Below are 19,502 nucleotides of genomic sequence, written 5' to 3' on the forward strand. Positions count from 1 at the left end.
GAGCGGAAAACCTAAGGACCTTGGACCTCCCAGTGACAGAGCCTGTCTGCAGAGGTTCTATTTACACAACACAGGCAGTAGCAAACCCCTGACGGAGTTCTCAGTCTACTTAGAATTGCCTCCGGAGCTTGTAGAGAACAAGGATGTCCGCCCCCTCCCCACTTCCTGAGAAGCTGATGCCCTTGCCCAGGGGACCCTGGCACCAGTATTTTACAAGGTCCTTAACAGCAACTACTGGGCAACCAGGCTGGAGGATCACTGGCCCCAGAAGATAAGGACCTCTTTCATAGACTCAAGGTCCCTTCCAGCTCACACAATGCAGGTCAGAGCCAAGGGGGTGTGGCATCACCAGGAGCCAATCTTTCTGCCACACTGGATCCCAGGGTATTTCTGTGGCTCACTTCCTACAGTAAAGTGCCTTGTGGGGCTGCATCGTAAAAACCACACTCCCGTCCCAGCCCATAAAACAGCAAATTCATTCCCTCGGCCTTTCTAGATATTAATGGACTTAAATTAAGAGCCATATATTTTATGCAACTCAGAGATACAGATCCCCACAGAAAACAGTGCAAAGAGCTCTCTCCAAGTCAAGCAGCCTGAATTTCAGCTGGGACTGAACTCTAGCTGCTACTGGGCTTCCTGGCTCACACCTGGAGGTGGAGGGCTTGGCTCGGTAGTCTCCGAGGTCCCTTCTATCTCAAACATCTCATAATAAAAGGTTTTGCATATCGACTCATTGCTTTGCGCCAGGATGCTGTTTCAAACGTATTTAATCCTTGAAACAATCTTAGGAACAGTTTTATCATGACCCTGCTTTGGACTTATGAGGAAGTGGAGATGCAGAGAGGATCTATTTGGGAAATAGATTTCCCAAAAATACAGAACCAGCTACTGGTTGAGCAGAATCCAAACTCAAACGTTTAGACACCCAACCCACATTTTCAACCACTACGGCCATGCTCCTTTCTCTTATGGTTTTGAGAACCTATCCAAGGTCTTTTCCCTGAAAAGCTGTGTCTTAGCCTTGGATTCACTGCAAATCTGGGAAGGAAAGAGGTTTGGGGTCAGAGGGAGATGGCAGGAGACTAGAGAGCTCAGGGGAGGCAGAGGGAGTGATGCTGAAGGAAGGGAGCCTTACTCTTTGAAGGAGCCGTAATACTGGTTGACAAATTCGATAGCTTGAGGTAGAAGCTCGTCTGGGGGGGTTGGCTTGTCCCGGGGTCCTATGGTCAAACTTTTGGGGTTCATGATGGATGCCAGGCAAGACTTGGACTTGCAAGAGAGATCCTGGAAAGAAAGAAGAGGTGGTGAGGCTGATCGCTTGGTTCCTCAGCACAGGCACTGATGGCCATCCTCTTCCAGGGCCAGCTCTCCTGGCCACCTCCTTCCACTCTGACTGTTCCAGCTCCCCACCACCCCTCTCTACCTCTGTGGCACCTTCTCCTTGGGGTCGACCAGGCTTTTCCCCCGTCCATATCTCCTCTCCTCTGACTGGCTGAACACCACGGACTGTGGGCTGGGCCGCCCCCCCGCCAGCCCTAGTCGTTGTTCTTTAGTCGCTCAGTTGTGAGTCTTTTGCAGCCCCAAAGACTGGAACCCTCCAGGATCCTCTGTCCATGGGATTTTCCAGGCAAGAATACTGGAGTGGGTTGCCGTCTCCTTCTCCAGGGGGCTCTTCTGAGCCAGGGATCGAACCCGAGGCTCCTGGGTCTCTTGCATTGGCAGGCGGATTCTTTACAACTGAGCCACCAGGGAAGTCCCCAGCCAGCCCCAGACCTGGAGCAAAGTCAACAGTTCGAATGCTGGGAACATCTCGACTATCTTCTCATTTAAAGAAGCTGATACGACTCCTGGGGACAAACTATTGCTATTCAGCCAAAATGAACTGAGAAGGTACAAATCCCGAAGTAGGGAATGGCACAGAAAAAATACTGAAAGAAAGCACACCCATAGGTGAACAGTGGTCATTCCTGGAAGGCGTGGGAAATGATTCTGCTTTCATGGCCTTGAAATTTTCAATCCTTTCCTACTTTACAATCACAGAATGCATATAAACGTAGAATAAGAAACCTAGAAGTTAAGAAGCCTTAAAGGGCACTTAGTCCAACTACTCACTGGATGCTTGGAACCCCTCTCCAATCTCCCTATCCAATAGCACTTGAATCCTTTTCATGACAGGGAGCTCACTACCTTATGATGTCGTTCAGTCCAGCTTTGGGCAATTCTGTTAGAAGATTCTCCCTGATATAATGATGAAATCTGTCTCTCTAAGAAAGAATTCATGTGTTCCTATAATTCTTTATCTCACCTTCTGGATTATCCATCATCCCTGGGGTAGGGGGAGGGACGGTGGGTGGGAGGGTGGTGTGGAGCTAACAGAGAGTTAGCATCATATAGTCCTACTGTTTCACGAGAAACAAGAGTCTCTGTTCCCAGTAACCTTTGACCAAGCAGATGGCTGTCTGGTTTGCTGAGGGGGACATCTGTTTGATTCATTAACGGCCTTGATGGCTTTGCCAGTTTGGGACAAAGTGGTTCTCGAGGGACTTCCCTGGTGGTCTAGTGGTTAAGAATCTGCCTTGCAATACAGGGGATGCGGGTTCAATCTCTGTTCAGGGAGCTAAGATCCCACATCACAGGGCAACTAAGCCTGCATGCCACAACTACTGAGCCCACGCTGGAGACTGCATGACATAACAAAGGTCTCACATACCTCAATTAAGACCCAAGGAACCCCCCCCCCAAAAAAAAGAAAAGTAGTTCCTCAGACTGCTCACCCCTTTGGCCTTCTGGTGAAGCGTGTCTTGGAAAGTCACTCCGCTGCCCCAGTTTTTGATCCTCACATGCCGTGGACAGGCTGACGGGGGCGCGTCCAGCTTGCTCAGGGATTCTGGAGACGTCTAAGAGGGAGGGAAAAAAATCAGGGGTTTCTAAGTGCCTCCGACCCCAGGACCACAGGGGTCTCTCCCAGCCCTGAGGCCCTGCTTGGGCCTCGGGTGGGCGGGGAGCTGCGGGCGGCACACGGGTCGAGGTGTCAGCCCACGGCCCTCCTCCCTTTCCGGTAGCCAGGCCACCTGGGCCAGAGTCTGCTGGGAGCTCCAGGTGCCTGGGCCATTGGCCAGGCTCCTGTCCTCATCCAAGAGTCTGCCAAATGCTCTCTCAGGGGAATTGCAACAGGAGGGATTAAGGGGTCTACACGGCACAGATTACCATCACAGCCGCTAATCCTAAGAATAGAAACGGGACAAGGAAGAAGGGATCACGGCCTTCCGGGAGGCACTGAAGAATATGCAAACCAGTCCTCTGCCCACCTCTGTGGAACACTAAGGGCCAAACCATGCAGGGAGGACGGAACCGTTGGACCAGAGGCTGGGGCTGGGGCTGGAGGCTCAGCTGCCAAGTCTGGGATCACTTCTGAGGGTCTCACTCTGACTCCACGAGTGGTCTGCTCCCTCCCAGGTCTGCCTGCCCACACAGGCATGTCACCCAGATGCCCACCCCCCTGGTGGGGTCAGGGTCTACCACTCCTGATCACCATGGTTCACCCCCTCTCTCCCAAAGCTCTTCCTCACCCCCACCTGTGTCCCTGGGTCTCTACTCACTGCCCAGACCCCAGCATCCACCAGGCTGCCCACCACATCTGTCTGGGCAAGGGAGGAAGGGGCTTCCCACACCCGAGTGACTCACTGACCTTTACTGTCCCCGTGAGGGGCTGGGGAGACTCATTCCCGTGCTTGCCCGGGCTGTGACGTTTGGGGTCATCCTGTGTCACTGGACTGCAAGAGGAAACAGCTCTCATGAGATGGAGCGTCCGAGGGCAGAGAGGGAACTCAGGGTCGCCTCAGCCAGCCCTCATTTGACGAAGCGGGGAGTGAGGTCTAGAGGGTGAGAGTGGACGTCATGGTTTCCAGCCAACGTGGTGGAGGAGGCAGCCTCTGCACCATCACCACCCTGCTTCCTCTTCTCCCCTCACCTGCCCCCCCAACAAAGCCAAAGAGTCCAGAGGGGAGCTGAGCCAAAGCTAACAGGCCAAAGGGTGACCCACAGAAGCTCTGTGAAGATGACTCCCTCAGAAGGCAGGTACAAACGTGATACAGAGTGGAGCTGGCAGAGGACAGCTCCTTCCACCCTGCCCTCCCGGGTCAGCAGTACTGCCCGCCACCCCACCCACTCCCTCTTTGGGACTTAAGCTTTTTTTCTTTATAGCACTTGGTTCATCCTGGTTTATTTATTCTAAAATTTTATTATGGAACATGTTAAACAGACACAATTAGAGAGAAGAGTGTAATAAACCCCTGTAAGCCTGTCACCCAGATTCAGCCCAATTAAACAATTATCAACCCACGGCCAATTCTGTTTCCACATTACTCTCCCAGCCCTCGCTCTCATTTTAAAGCAAGTCTGAGACATCATGCCATCCGTAAATATCTGAGTATTTCTGGAAGATAAGGATACTTTCAAAATATATTGGTTATATTTGCTTGGAAACAACAGATTTAAAAGAATTTAACTTGGGATTTCCCTGGTGGTCCAGTGGCTGGGACTCTGAGCTTCCAATGCAGGGGCCCTGGGGTTCAATCCCCTGGTCAGGGAACTGGATCCCACATGTCACAACTAAGACCCAGTGAAGCCAAATAAATATGTTTAAAAAGAAGAAGAATTTAGCCTATCGTTTGAAGAAGAAAAAGCCCTAATAGTCTGAAATCACTCAGAAACCATTGGTTCCGGTTTGGGATTTTAGGATTGCTCTCCCTACATATACTACAGAGAACAGACAGTGTGAGCACCCCTCTAATAGTCACACCCCACACATGCCTCCTCCAGGGGCATCTCAGGAAGAAAGCTTATTGTGTCCCGCGTTCTCTACAGTATTTTCTAGGGTGCGCACACATCCCAGGGGAAAGGTGATTAGCGAGGACTACAAAGGTCGCTCATTTCCCACCTTATACACGTTTGTGATGTCGGAAAATGACAAATGAGCGTGTGCTGCTTTGTTATTAGAAAAAGTAATGACCATTTACATCGTGCTGTGCTGTGCTCAGTCACTCAGTTGCGTTGGACTCTTTGCAATCCCATGGACTGTAGCCCTCCAGGCTCCTCTGTCCGTGGGGATTCTCCAGGCAAGAATACTAGAGTGGGCTGCCATGCCCTCCTCCAGGAGATCTTCCTGACCCAGGGATCAAATCCAGGTCTCCCACATTGCAGGCAGATTCTTTACCCTCTGAGCCACCAGGGACAACCGTTTACATTAGCATTATGTAATTAACTACATATATTATATGGTTGCATTGAATGATTTATAACTATAAAGAGACAGTGTCCCTTTAAGAGAAAATGAGTATGTATCAGAAAGCATCTTCATTCTGATTCAAGTGATTCAGTGGGCCTATACCACGCCCTCCCTGTGACTGGCTATCGTCACCCCACTGGTCTGGTCTGGTGTGCCCCACCAGAAAAAAAGCCAATCCAGGGTAATCTGGACACTCAGAACAGGTAAGCCATGACTGAGTTGTCATCATGGGGCTGCTTACACGGGAAGATGTTTTGAGGCTGGGGTCCTCAGGGAGGCAATGCCTTACAGCTCTTCTCAAGCTTTTACCATCACCCCCCACCCCATTCCACCATTTTATTCTTGTTTCCTCTCCTTTACTTCTGCCTGGTTGGATGTCATCACTGACTCAACGAACATGAGTTTGAGCAAGCTCTGGGAGTTGGTGATGGACAGGGAAGTCTGGCGTGCTGCAGTCCATGGGGTGGTGAAGAGTCAGACACAACTGAGTGGCTGAACTGAACTGACAGAACTGGAGAATCTGCAACACTTACTGGTCTATAGTAACTTTTAGATTGAGAAACAATGTCCTTGTTCACTTAGCAAAAGTATTGCCCCCAATTTAAAATGTTGGGATTTCCCTGGTGACTCAGATGGTAAAGAATCCACCAGCAATGCAGGACACCCAGGTTCAATTTCTGGGTTGGGAAGATCCTCTGGAGAAGGGCACAGCTATCCACTCTAGTATTCTTGCCTAGAGAATCCCATGGACAGAGGAGCCTGGCGGGCTACAGTCCGTGGGGTTGCAAAGAGTCGGACATGACTGAGCAACTAACACACACTCACACACACATTAAAAAGTTACCTAAAAATGCTCTCTACCAATGGACTATAGTGAGTCTGACCCCAGCGTCTATGGCTGGATTTTAGGAAGCATCCGATTTCTTCACTATTATATATAATGCCTCAAACACTATATGTGACCTGATGCTGGCTCTGTGTGTGTGTGAGTGTGTATGTATACAAAGGCATAGAAAAACACCTGGGGGTGGTGGGGGAGAATGCTAGTAACAGTGATTAGCACTGATAAGATCACAGATGATTTGAATTTTTCTTTATCCGCGTCTGTTTTTCCAACTTTCTTCAGTGACTCTGAATTCCTTCCGTAATTGGGAAACTTCTTTTTAACCTGAAGCATGAATATACGAAGCTATGCACAGTCTCCTTTCTCCCCTAGTAAGTGGATTTCTTTGGGTTAGTTGCTGGAAGATAAGGGTTCACCCAGAGGGTGAACATATCAAGGTTCTGGAACGCAGGCGTTCTCAGTCGCTAGGCTGTGTCTGACTCTTTGGTTCTGGATACTTATTGCCAAATTATTGCGGTGCCCACCCAGACACTGCAATTTGGCTAAATCCACAGCTGTGCTGGGTCCCGCTTGATCCTTCACGGGAACAGAGGACCCTAAGGATCTGGCATCAAAAGGAAAGCTGAAGTGCAGCTCTTGTTCAGACCCAGCAATGTCCACAGGTGCTCGAGCGACAGGGCGCTGAGGTCAGAGCTGCAGTCGGTGGCTCCTTCCGGAGCTGATTCCCTTGTGGTCCCAACTTCGACACAGGTCCCCTTCTCTATATACGGGCGGTGGGGGGCCAGGAGGGGGGCCAGGAGGCGTTCTGGGAAATGGATCTTACTTGTAAAACAAGAACCTCCTTGCTCTCTAACCCTATCTATCCTAACGGGTGTTGCAGCCCCAGTGTTGAAATCTAGAAAGCTCCCAAGTGCTGAAACACCCACACAGCCTGCAGACACCTCTCAGGTGTGCATGTGGGGTTTCTCTGGGTCTTTGGTGGCTACTGAGTTGCAACCCCGGATGGCATCACTGACTCGATGGACGTGAGTCTCAGTGAACTCCGGGAGTTGGTGATGGACAGGGAGGCCTGGCGTGCTGCGCGATTCATGGGGTCGCAAAGAGTCGGACATGACTGAGCGACTGATCTGATGCGTTCTATACCAGGAAAAATTTTTAAGTAAATCCCCATCAGAATCCTACAGAGCGAATATCCCAACCCTCCTGTTTTCCCCGGAAAGCCGAGGCTCAGAGAGGCTCAGTGCGCACCGGAGTTAGCCTCCCTCCCAGGGTGGACCCGGGCCCGCGCAGTACCTGGCTCGGCGGAGGCGGCAGGCGGGCTGCGGCCGGAGGATCCTGCGGAGGAGCCGGCAGAGCCGGGGCCGGGCGGCCTCGCACGCGGCGCCCAGCCCCTCGCGCATGGCCCGACGGTGGGCGCAGCTCGGAGGGCGCCCCGCGCCCCGCCGCGCTGGCCCCTTTATCGCCGCCGGATCCCGCAGCCCCCGCCCCGGGGCGGAGCGAGAGACTCGGTTTCATCCCGAGCCTGGATCCGGGCCAGAGTGTCCGCTCGGCCGGCGGCTGCCTGGTCCGGGCCGGGCGCCCCTCGCCCTGCGCCTCCGCTCCAGCGGGCGTCAGCGGGAAGGTGTGCCTTACGGATGCCACTGGCCTGTCTCTGGGCTGAGACTCCGGCCTTGGGTTTGTTATTCCCCATGAAGGAACATTAATGACCATAATAATAACTCATTGTACGGTGCGTCATAGTTTACAAAGCAAACTTTCCTGTCCGTTATTTCATCTTCCCCTTACTAACTCCACTCAAGAAGGCAATTCTGTATTGTTATCCTCACTTGATAGGAAGCTCAGGGCCATGAAAAGTGAAGGAGCTTGCCCAAGGCCTCACAGGAGCCCCAGGCCACAGGTGAAGTTCTCCCACCTTCCGGGGCTGGCCCAGGAAGTACTATTTCTTTCCTGCATGTTCATTTCGATTCCAGGAAAGAAGCCTTAAAGAAGTGCAGACCTGGGGGGCGGGGGGGGGGGGGGGGAGCTTTAGTGGGAGTCAGCGTGGCTGGCCAGGGGCTTCCTCAGGTCCCTTTCAAGCTCCTGGTCCTCATTACCTGGAAGGCGCAACGGGGCCACGGACCTTGCTCCCTCTGTGTGTAGCTCCTTATACCGGGAGCCGGATAATTCCTAGGGTCCAGACAGAGGCAGGGCAGCAGCCTCCAACCCCAGAGTATGAGGAGCCTTCCTATGCGTCCTCCAGTGTGTTTAATCCAAAACCCAAATTAACGTGGAAAGAGGATACATATTTATTCTGAGCCTACTGCAACCCACCTTGATTTTGTCCCAGATCCCATTCAACTTCACCTAGATGTTCTCAACATTTGCCTTTGTCTCTAAAACACAGGCCCACGAACGCCCCATGTTCACTTCCTAATCATTTGTTTTCATAAAATATAGAACCATTACTCACATACAAAGTCCTGGGTCTTATTACACCTGAATGGATTTTAAAATTACTTTTCCAAATCAAAACACGTTAATTGGCTCCCACTGCTTTCAGGATAAAATCCCCTTTGTGCTGCAGCTTCCTCTTCCAGTAACATTCTCCCCACCCCCACCCCACCGTTAGGTGAAGTCCAGCTGGGCCTGCCTCCTCTCTAAAGCCCTCTCCCCATTCCCATCCCCTACCCCACCCCCACACACACTCCAGCCAGGCCAGGCCCCCTACGGTATTCCCAGAATGGATCCCAGCATCCCCCAGTTCTCCTGTAACCCCCTGTCTACCTCTCTGTCCACCTCACCCTAATTTATAATGCTCTTTAACGTTCCGGTTTGTGTGTATTCTTCCCCAAACCAGTGAGAAAGACATCCTTTCCCCCACCCTCTCCCCAGCAGTGGGAACTGGGTCTCTTTCCTCTGTGCCTTTCTCAGCCCAGCACCCACCAGGCCATCGGGGAGAGTCCGTATAGTGTCCAAGTTAGGAGTTTAGACTTGGTTCAAACCTCAGCTCTTCCCCTTTCCAGATGTTGTCCAAGGAAGTCACTCAACCTTGTAATATAAGGCTAATAATAACTCCTACCTCATTATTGTCACAGTAATAGTGTTAATCACTCAGTCATGTCCAACTCTTTGTGAGCCCATGGACTGTAGCCCACAAAGTTCCTCTGTCCAACTGTGGGAATCTGTGGGATTCTCCAAGCAAGAATACTGGAGTGGGTTGCCATTCCCTTCTCCAGGGGCTCTTCCTGACCCAGGGATTGAACCCAGCGCTCCCTCATTGTGGGCAGATTATTTACTGTCTGAGCCATCAGAGAAGACAACACAGTAATAAGGACTTTCTAAACAGTATCTGTTCTGTTTAGCTGCTGTGTATGAATGGGCTTCCCAGGTGGCGCTAGTGGTAAAGAATCTGCCTGCCAATGCAGGAGAAGCAACAGATGTGGGCTGGATCCCTGGGTCAGGAAGATCCCCTGGAGAAGAAAATGACAACCCACTCCAGTATTCTTGCCAGGAAAATTCCACGGACAGAGGAATCTGGTGGGCTACAGTCCACAGAGTCACAAAGAGTCGGACACAGACATGCTATGCAATATATTGTTTACTTAATATATATCAATATATTATTTACTTAATTGATAAACAGAAGCTTCACCGACAGCCCTGTGACTCCCCAGCAAGGTGTGAGAGGAGTAGCCCTCAGCAAATTGTCATTAATGGATGGAACATGACCAGAACCCAGAGCAGGGCAGCCAGTGTAGTGGTCATCAGCCAACCTGCCTGGGTTCACATCCTGCCTCTGTCGTTTGCTAATGACAAGTACCTAAAGATCTAGACAAGATCTCAGCAAGTACCTAAACTTTCTAGCCTTCAGTGTCCTCATTGATGCAACGTGAGGACAACAAAAATTCCTTCCTCCTCGATTGTTGGGAGAGTTAAATGAATTAATGTGTGGTGTTTTCTCCCAATCATCTCTAATATCTGATTTGAGTACTTCTTTCCAGCCCAGCCCAGCTTTAAAAGATGTGATAAGTCAGCTGGTTTGCCTCCAGTCAACCTACAGCTCAGGTCTCCTGAATGGTCCCAAAACACAAGTCAATGCTATTAGAGGGTCTGAAATTCAAGGCCACAGCCTATAGGCCACACTGTAAGGATTAGGGGAGGAGGGGGATTCGAGATGATCTCAAAGATTAGGGGATGGATTGGGTCTGCATGGATCAAGGGAGGAATGTGCCATGTACAGGAAAGTGAGGAAGGCCTGGCTGAGCAGGTGGGATGGACCCTTGGTCTGGGATGGTGATCAGCCAGAACCCAGCAGTCAAGCCTCCATGTGGCGACCGGCAATAGGGAGCCACTAAAGACTCTAGAGCCAGAGTGTGGCTTGCTAGAAGGCAAGTTAGAGTGAGAGAGGTCAGAGCCAATGTGGGGGCTGCAGTTAGGGGAGATCAAGAGGCCAGGGCTGCAATCAAGATGTGAAGAAAGGCAGAAATGACCAAGAAGAATCAAGGCAGACCCCTGGGGTTCACAGACCCCAGAAGGAGGATGGAACTGCTCTCAGACTGCAGCATCTGAGTCTGGAGGGCCAGGAAGACATCTAGAGGCAACCCAACCCTGCATTCCCATCCTGGGCCTCCTGGCCACGTTGGCCACCACAGCCCAGACCGCCTGGTCTCTAGCATTCTCTCCTCCAGTTAAACCCACACTCTTTATCTGGACGATCTTGCTCAAGAATCCACAATGGCTCCCGTTTGCAAGCAGAGAAAAATCCAACCCCCCTGCTCTACATTCAAGCTCCCAAGCTCCGGCATGGCCTCTCCTATCCCAGCCCACCCCCACCCCCACCCCGGGCCCCAACACAGTCACGCTGGCTTGTGTCTCAGAGTCTTTGGCCACCCTGCCCCCTTTCTGGAATGTCTTTACTATGTCTCTTCACCTCCTCCCAGTCTATCCACCCTTCCACGTCCACACTGAGCCTCCCACTCCTGTGCAGTGGCTAGAGGGGACTTTGTTTGATGTTGCTCAACTTTGTCCTACTGACTACAGCAATTACAATGCTGTCAGCTGAGAGAGATGCTGTTTATGAAGCACGGACTCTGCCAGGCACGCAGCTCAGTTGTTTACATGTGAAAACTCACGTAACCTCCTACCACAACCCCGGGACACAGGCATTCCTACCCCTTCTTACAGATGAGACAGTTGAGGCTTAAGGCCAGGGGACTTGCCAAAGGCCACAGGCTTAAGGTTGCCACTAAGTAGTAAAGCCACCTGCTTATCTGGAGAAGGAAATGGCAACCAACTCCAGTGTTCTTGCCTGGAGAATTCCATGGCCAGAGGAGCCTGGCAGACTCCAGTCCATGGAGCTGCAAAGAGTCGGACACAACTGAGCAACGAACACACACACCTGCTTATATGCAAGCCCAGGCTCTAACTGGTGCTGCTTTTCTGGGTTGCCCTGCTGCCTGCCTGCAGGGGGCGTCCTGCCCACTGTGATCCAGGGGGAAGGCTCCCCGGGAGCTCTGTGAAGCCTGGGGCTTTGGTTTGACTCGGACTGTGGTGTTATCACAGGTGGACTTGTCTTTCCGAGGGAGTAAGCCTCAACGTGGAGTGCGAGGCCATGAGTTCTCCTAGCTTTGGAAGCCTTTCCACTGATTGGCAGGCTGGCACTCTAATTCTCTCTTGTTCTATCTCTGGCTTGCTTCTTGTACAAGGTGCAAGGGACTTTGAAGGAAGTCACTCCAGGCGTACGGAAAGTTTCTGTTGCCTTAACTGTAAAATGAGACAATACGTTGTACTTCACAGAGCCCTGGAGGACGGCAGTTGAGTGGCAACCCCTGCAATGGGCCCTAGACGGCCCTGGTCCAAAGTGAGTGCTCGGTAAGTTATAATAAACGCTTGCGTTTATTGAGTGCCTGCTCTTTATGGGCACGCTGCTGATAGATCTACATGCCCACTCTCATGGGGCTTCCCTGATGGGCTGTACAGTCCGTGGGGTCGCAAAGAGTCAGACACGACTGAGCGACTTACACTTTCACTTTCCCACTCCCATTTCATCCTCAAAATGCTACAAAATGGGTCGCATTGGTTCCCTGGACCGCAGATGAGAACATCTGAGGCTCAGAGAAGTTCACCTGCCCCAAGTCACCCAGCTGGTGAGAGATATCTCAGAGCCAGTGAATGAGGCCCAGCACAGGGCTTGGATATAGTTTATCTAACATGTCCACGTTCAGCTGTTTGTGACCCCATGGACTGTAACCCGCCAGGCCCCTCTGTCCGTGGGATTCTCCAGCCAAGAATACTAGAGTGGGTTGCCGTGCCCTCCTCCAGGGGATCATCTTGACCCAGGGACCAAACGCGCATCTCTTATGTCTCCAGCATTGGCAGGCTGGTTCTTTACCATGAGAGCCACCTAGGAACATCCTGGTAGCCTTCCCCAGGTTGATAGTCAAGATAGCCGATCACCAGTGAGGCACACGCACTGGCAATTCAGAAGGGGTGTCGGCCACGATGCTGCCTGGTTCTAACCACTGGCCTCTACTGCCCCCGCCCCCATTCTCACGTCAGGTATTGCATATCAGACGCTCCCTCCAGGACCGTGCCATGGCCCTTCCTCCTTCACATAATGTCAGGTGCAACAGTGGCTGCACCAAACCCCGACAGGGACATCAGAGAAGCCTCTGGTGAGAGCAGACCTCCAGTGAGAAGCCAGGAGCAGAGAGAAATTCCGAGATGGAAACCCGGAGGCGCCCAGCAGGAGGCGGCAGGCAGCAGGGGAGAGCCTACCTGGACGGGGGCTGGTAGAATTTTCCCACATTGTTGTTGATGTCCAGTTCCGTAGCCAAGTCCACCTTTTGGGATTTGATTTTGAACAGAAACTGCCAGGGACAGGCCATCTCTGCGGTCTTGCAAAGCACGTCGTTTGCCTGGATTTAAGCTTGGAGGTTCTTCTCGGCAGGCTGAGGAAGGAGAGGGAGAGCGTGACGGGAGGTTGGGGAAGAGGCGACAGGCCTGGGCCTTCTCAGTGTGGTTGGTTTATCACACCGCGGCATCAGTGCAGGGGATAACGCTCGTAAGTCATGAACTGCCACTTCATCGGGGTTTTGCGACCTCTGTTCCTCTTTTGGAGTTGCATGCGGGGATCCTATGGATTTAATTCTACAAAACAACGTAACTGTCTAAAGGAAGAACACATAACTCAATAAGGACAAAGCACAAACCCTGTGAGCCTCTTGAATGGGACCTGGCGAGCTTCACGGTTGACCTGAAGCAAGGTGGCGAGGAACCCGCTGGTCATCGGAATACCATCTGCCTGGCCCTGCAGGCAGAGCACCTATCACTGGGGAAAGCTTTCAAGTCATAGCTGTGCTAACTCTTTTCTGATTTTGCAGTTATTATCAATGCTGCCATCTGCTCCTTTTTTAAATTTTATTTATTTATTTGGCTGCACCGGGTCTTAGTTTTGGAACATGGGATATTTTATTCTGTGGCATGTGAACTCTTGGTTCTGGCATGTGGTATCTAGTTCCCTAACCAGGGATCGAACTTGGATCCCCTGAGTTGGGAGCACAGAGTCCCAGTCACTGGACCGCTAGGGACATCCCTGCTCCTTTGTTATTATGGGGGGGGATAATTATTTGTGGGGGAAAAATGCACTCAATTCTCAACATTTGAGATCATCTTCTTTTAAAAAAGGATCAGAGAAGAAGACCTAAGTGGAGGCCCAGTTCTGGTCTGGGCTTGCCCCACCCCCTACACCTTCCTATCCCCTACACCCACCCCTGCATATCTCCTCCATGGAAAAAGCATTGGGAGCCAGTGTGGTGAGATGTGGCCCATGGGACCTGGGAATTAGAATCGTAGAGCCTGGGACTTATCTGGTGGTCCAGTGGTTAATAATGCACCTTACAATGCTGGGGATGTGGGTTCAATCCCTGGTCAGGGAACTAAGATCCCACATGCCATGGAGCAACTAAGCCCATGTACCACAGCTAGAGAGTCCATAGATCCTGAATCTTGCAACTAAGACCCACTGCAGCCAAATAAATAAGTTAAAAAAAAAAAAAAAAAGACTCTTAGACCTCCCAAATGTGGGTTCAAATCCTAGCCTTACTAGTTATGTGACCTGGCTCAAGTTATTTAAAAGACTCATTTTTTTTCTCCCATAAAATAGGCTTAATAATATTTAGTTTACCTTTCCCCTAAAGCTGCATGTTACAAGGACTGGACAGTATCACCAATGTAAAAAAGAATTCTCAGTAGATTACTCCCCATTCTCCAAATGTTTTCCCTTGAAATGTAGCAACTACAGCAAATTTGGCAGAAAACAAAATATGAACAAGATGCCAAACCTCATGTTGGCATTTCTTAGATTTTTTTTCCCACCAGTTTATCTCTATAGGCAGAAAAGTCCCACAGTTTTCTGAGCCTTCCCAAAGAGGAAGAAACAGAGTCCTCTCAAAACAGTACCTTCCCCAGAAATGAAGACAACTCACCTTGGGGCCGGCCACACTGCCTATGCAGGGTCTGGACAAGAGAACTCAGGAGATCTTCACGCTGAGAACTTTGGAACCGTCTATAGCTGCCCAATTCCCTCACCAAGGGTGGCTGAGAGGTTTCAGACCAGTGACACTGAGTTCTCTAGGGCTAGAGAGTCTCAGTCTTCAACTCACTGCAAAGTTGTGATTATATCAGCAGCTAAGAGGAATTTATACCCAACCTGTGGCATCCAGGGAGCCGTTTTGCATAAGAGTTTTTTTTCTTTCTTTCCCTAGGGAGTGTTCCTGGCTGGGTATACAGTTAGCTAATTTATGACTCGCCTCTGAGTGACTTGATGTTGCTGTTACATCACTGTGTGTGTGACATCCTCAGTAAACCCAACTCTTCCTGGTCTCAGGTCCAAGGCGGTGGTTCATCAGCAGGGCACTGGGTTCAATAAAGGAGTCATTATGAAGCCAAGTTTTATTTAGCTAAACCATGTTGCCTCACTTTCATACTCTGGGGGATTTTTTTTTTTTTTTTACACCTCAGCAGGGAGCGCTCCAGTTCATTTCTGTCCAGCCTCTTGGTTTTCCAGTTCATGGCAGAAGACCAGGAAGCCAAGGAATATTGACAATATGGAACACACTGGAAAATGCCCAGGTTACAGAAAGCCAGTGATGCTGGGTCCTGCCAGTGTTCCCAACAGATCTCTGAATCATTCAGCTTGAGCTTTCTGGAAGGGAAGGAAAGCCCTTGGCACAGAGAGACCTGTCAGATGCAGGTATTGCTAATGTCTCTCACTTCAGCTCTGAGTAAGGGAGGGTGGCAGGTATAGTGGTTTTCTTCAGGGGAAAAAAACCTTTCTTATAACAGAAAGTATATCTTAACTTCATTATACTTTCTTAAAGTTCCATTTTATTGCAGTGCCTCAAACACAGTGTTCTTATATGGTATGAATTGTTCCATTATAAAAGAAAAATAATAACTATGTTAGGAAAAAGTAAAAAATGGAGGGGAAAAAAACCCACCCTTGTTTTCACCATCCTAATGCATTGCTGTCACAATCCGTTCATTTCCTTCCTGCATTTTCCAAATTAAATGCAGGATTCTAATCAATTGGATATGGCTAAGATAGGAAAAAACTGGAGAGGGGAATGGCTACACACTCCTGTATTCTTGCCTGGAGAATTCCATGGGCAGAGGAGCCAGGCAAGCTACAGTCCATGGGATTGCAGTCAGACATGACTGAGCGACTACTGAATAAAGAAATGAATAGGAGCTCCAAAGATCTTTGTAGAGTGAGTGGTTGAATGAGTGAATGAATGAAAAATAGGAGTAGCCCTCAATGAGTTTCAGTGTATCAAGACCATTCTTGTTTTTAGCTGGCTTTAGCCAGTTCAGTTCAGGGAAACTAATGCTGCTTGAGGGGAGATACAGAGTCCCCTGGTTCAGGGAGTACAAAGCTTAAAGAGTAGATAATTATGGATATGGCACCCCACTCCAGTACTCTTGCCTGGAAAATCCCATGGACGGAGGAGCCTGGAAGGCTGCAGTCCATGGGGTTGCTAAACGTTGGACACGACTGAGCAACTTCACTTTCACTTTTCACTTTCATGCATTGGAGAAGGAAATGGCAACCACTCCAGTGTTCTTGCCTGGAGAATCCCAGGGACGGGGGAGCCTGGTGGGCTGCCGTCTCTGGGGTCACACAGAGTCGGACACGACTGAAGTGACTTAGCATATGGAGTGATCCGTGCAGTGAGGCAAGGGGGCTACAGCTGGAGAAGCTGAAACTGCATTGCTCAGGGAAGGTTGACAGGGGAGAGGGTACCAGGACAGGGTTTTGGGGGATAATTAGGAGTTTGTCTTACTCTAACCATGTTCCCTATAATTGCTTCCACATATTCTGGCTATATCTGTAGCAAATACATGTATTAATCCTTTAACTCCTCCAACAACCCTGAAAGGGTACTGCTCCTTGCCATTCATGGACTCCTCTAGAATCTTATGTACTTGACCTCAAAACACCCGGCTGTTTTTGCTTCAGAATATGCAGTTATTCCGTTGTTTAATCGATCAGACATGTGATAGCTGGGCTTTGGCTGCACGGGAAGTGAGATCCCAGGCTGTGTGTATGTTGCCCCTCACTTGAGGCTGGCCCCCGGCTCACTCCCGCAGATGCTCCCACCCTGATGAAGAACACCACTCCCAAACGCAGTCCCCAGAGAGTGTCTCTGTGTCCTCATGATCTTGTCAGGGTACCTCCACAAGGGGCCTCCCTTTACATGACCCCCTGAAATACGTGATGCCTATAATCGGCCAGCTGCCTGTGTGTCCATGGCCTTCTTTGATTCTCCTCCCTGGGGATAGGTGTGAAAACCGAAGCACCTGGAGTCTCAGGTGAATCTGTGGCAGAGTCAAGTGGGAACCCAGATCTGGTGACTGTCTCCCCCCTAAATCGTGAGCCCTGGGGAGGAAGGGACCATGCTGTCCCCATCAACCAACATCCCCAGCACCTGCTGACCAGCATGGAGTGGGCACTGCGGAAGCACTAGATGAATGAATGGTGGATGAGTGAATGATGAGTGGCGCCCCTCTAGGGGCCCTGGAGTAGCTGGCCCAGAGTTAAGGCTCTATAACTACTTGTTTCCTTTTCCTGTTCCTTTGCATGCTGTTCAGGTTACCAGCCTGAGCTCAGAGGCTGCCATCTCACCTTGGGTCTTGCTCTGATTCAGCATCTGCCAATCATGATGTTCTTGGCCTCCGGTGGCATTTGGGTCAGCAGTGACTGTCTGACCTGAGCACCAGGCTCAGCACCTGACACGCTGCATTTAGCCTGAGAGGTTTTGGGTTCTGGTGACAGTTCTGATACTGAGCTGCTTTGTGGTCTCAGAAAAGATCAGGCCTAGGACTGACCTCAGGCCCTCTAGTCTCTGGGCCTGACTTTTCACATTAGAAAGACTGGCCAAGATAAAGTGAGTAAAGAAGATACAAGAAAATGCTTTGAACTATGGAGCAAAAAGGTAATCACACAAGAATTTCTGGTTCCCACTGTGGGTCAGAGAGGAACAATTTACTTTTGGACAAAGAGCAAGCAGGTGAAGATCCCCTGGAGTAGGAAATGGCAACCCCGTCCAGTATTCTTGCCTGGAGAATTCCATGGAGGGAGGAGCCTGGTGGGCTACAGTCCATGGGGCTGCAAAGAGTCAGACATGACTCGAGTGCACACACACTCACACGCAGGTGACATGACCTGCTTTTGAAAGTTTCCTTCTTCATAAGGGTCAACACTCTTCTGCAAAAATTTGTGGTTTTTTAATTAATTAATTAGTTTGGCTGCACCGGGTCATAGTGAGACATGCGGGCTCTTTGATCTTCGTTGCGGTATGCGGAATCCAGTTCCCCGACCAGGGATCGAACCCTGTCACTCTGCACCAGGAGCACAGAGTCTTAGCCACTGGACCAGCAGGGAAGTTCCACCATTAGCTTTTAAATTCCCAATTCTCTTTCTCTGTATAACATTACATTTATGTATTCATCTTCTTATTAGGATAAAATTCATATAACATACAATTCACCATTTTAGCTATTTTTAAGCGTTACACGAGGTGGTGTACAACCATCACCACTCTCCCAATCTCTCTTAATTAGCAAATGGCAAAGAGGGGAGTAAAAACAGCACTAAGGATGGTACACACAGAGAAGCTAAGAGACTACCCACAGTCACACAGCAGACAGTCCCTGGGCTGGGACAAACAGGGCCGCTCACCTCAGAGCTCTAGTTTGCAGGGTCCAGGGCTGGTTCCCATCCTGGAGGTTGTCATGGATTTCTGTATCTGCTGTTCTGTGCGTTCTGGGTCCACTCCACCCTTGGCCCTGCTCACCCGACAGGCCGCATTCCTGCCCATCTGTTGTTGATAGATGCAGCAGGTGAACACTGCTGAGGGGAAATCAAAGCGCAGTTTGAAGAGCAGGCAGAGGGCGCGTGGGCCCCCAGGAGGGTGGGGATGCAAGTTCCAAGGCTGCTGTGAAGAAGGCATCTACCCTACCCAACCGGTGCTTCAGGGCACCATGCCGACAGCAGCTGATGCTGGAATTTCTTGGCTTCCTCATCCTGGGATTGACTTGCCGTCAGATAGAGTTGGGGCTTCCCAGGTGGCTCTAGTAGTAAAAGAAAAAAAAAAAACCCACCTGCCAATGCAGGAGGCATAAGAGACAAACGTTTAATCCCTGGGTCGGGAAGATCCCCTGGAGGAGGGCATGCCAACCCACTCCAGTATTCTTTCTTGGAGAATCCCATGCACAGAGGAACCTGGTGGGCTACAGTCCACAGGGTCACAAAGAGTTGGACACGACTAAAATTTTAGCACGCACACACATGTTCTAATCAGTAATTTGCAGAAGAGGAATCTGCAGTTCGAGAGGGAAGGTGACACTTCGTCACCCAGGGAGGAAGGGGCAGAGCTGGGATTTGAACCCAGAACTGTCAGACCCCAGAGATAGGTTCTCCGTGTATTTATAAAGTGGGGTAAGGGGGCTGTTAGGCAGGATTCAGCATGCTAGTGAGCAGAGGGGTGATCCTCAAGACATGGCCTTTGTCCTCCTCAGTCCAGAATAAGGGAAAGAGGGTGACCCTTCAGCATATCCCAAGTTCCATGAGAACAGGAGGGCTCTATCACATTTATCACTATATTACCTTGGTACACAGTAGGTGCTCAAGCAGTGATGACCTGGAGGATCTGTGCACTTACTACATGCCTAGTAACCTCTAGACAACCCTGCAATGGAAGTGTCACTGTTCTCATTTTGTCGCAGGGCACCGAAGCTCGGAGAGGCAGCCCACACTGGCTCGAGGACCCAGGGATCAACACGGGACAGCCACAACTGCGGTTCTGCATGCTCCCAGCTCTGAAGCCA

General features: G+C 50.5%; 1 protein-coding gene across 3 annotated transcripts in view; it reads right to left on the minus strand.

Annotated features, from left to right (window-relative positions):
- The window catches only part of NOS2 (nitric oxide synthase 2), a 46,336-nt gene extending 27,905 nt beyond the window's left edge, over nucleotides 1-18,431 (minus strand). Inside the window, exons 1-5 of one of the 3 annotated variants that reach the window (XM_027518227.1) lie at nucleotides 18,355-18,431; nucleotides 12,891-13,063; nucleotides 3,692-3,776; nucleotides 2,778-2,900; nucleotides 1,139-1,287 (exon numbers count right to left, since the gene is read on the minus strand). In XM_027518227.1, coding sequence (XP_027374028.1) covers nucleotides 1,139-1,287; nucleotides 2,778-2,900; nucleotides 3,692-3,776; nucleotides 12,891-13,000 — 467 coding nt within the window. In that variant the 5' untranslated portion in view covers nucleotides 13,001-13,063; nucleotides 18,355-18,431. Of the gene's footprint in view, nucleotides 1-1,138; nucleotides 1,288-2,777; nucleotides 2,901-3,691; nucleotides 3,777-7,427; nucleotides 7,601-12,890; nucleotides 13,064-14,599; nucleotides 14,761-18,354 lie in introns of those variants that run through there. The other 2 variants (XM_027518226.1, XM_027518228.1) reach the window with 2 other exon arrangements.
- Nucleotides 18,432-19,502: the final 1,071 nt, after the last annotated feature.

The sequence above is a fragment of the Bos indicus x Bos taurus genome, chromosome 19 (genome assembly GCF_003369695.1).
Source record: "Bos indicus x Bos taurus breed Angus x Brahman F1 hybrid chromosome 19, Bos_hybrid_MaternalHap_v2.0, whole genome shotgun sequence".
Lineage (NCBI taxonomy): Eukaryota > Metazoa > Chordata > Mammalia > Artiodactyla > Bovidae > Bos > Bos indicus x Bos taurus.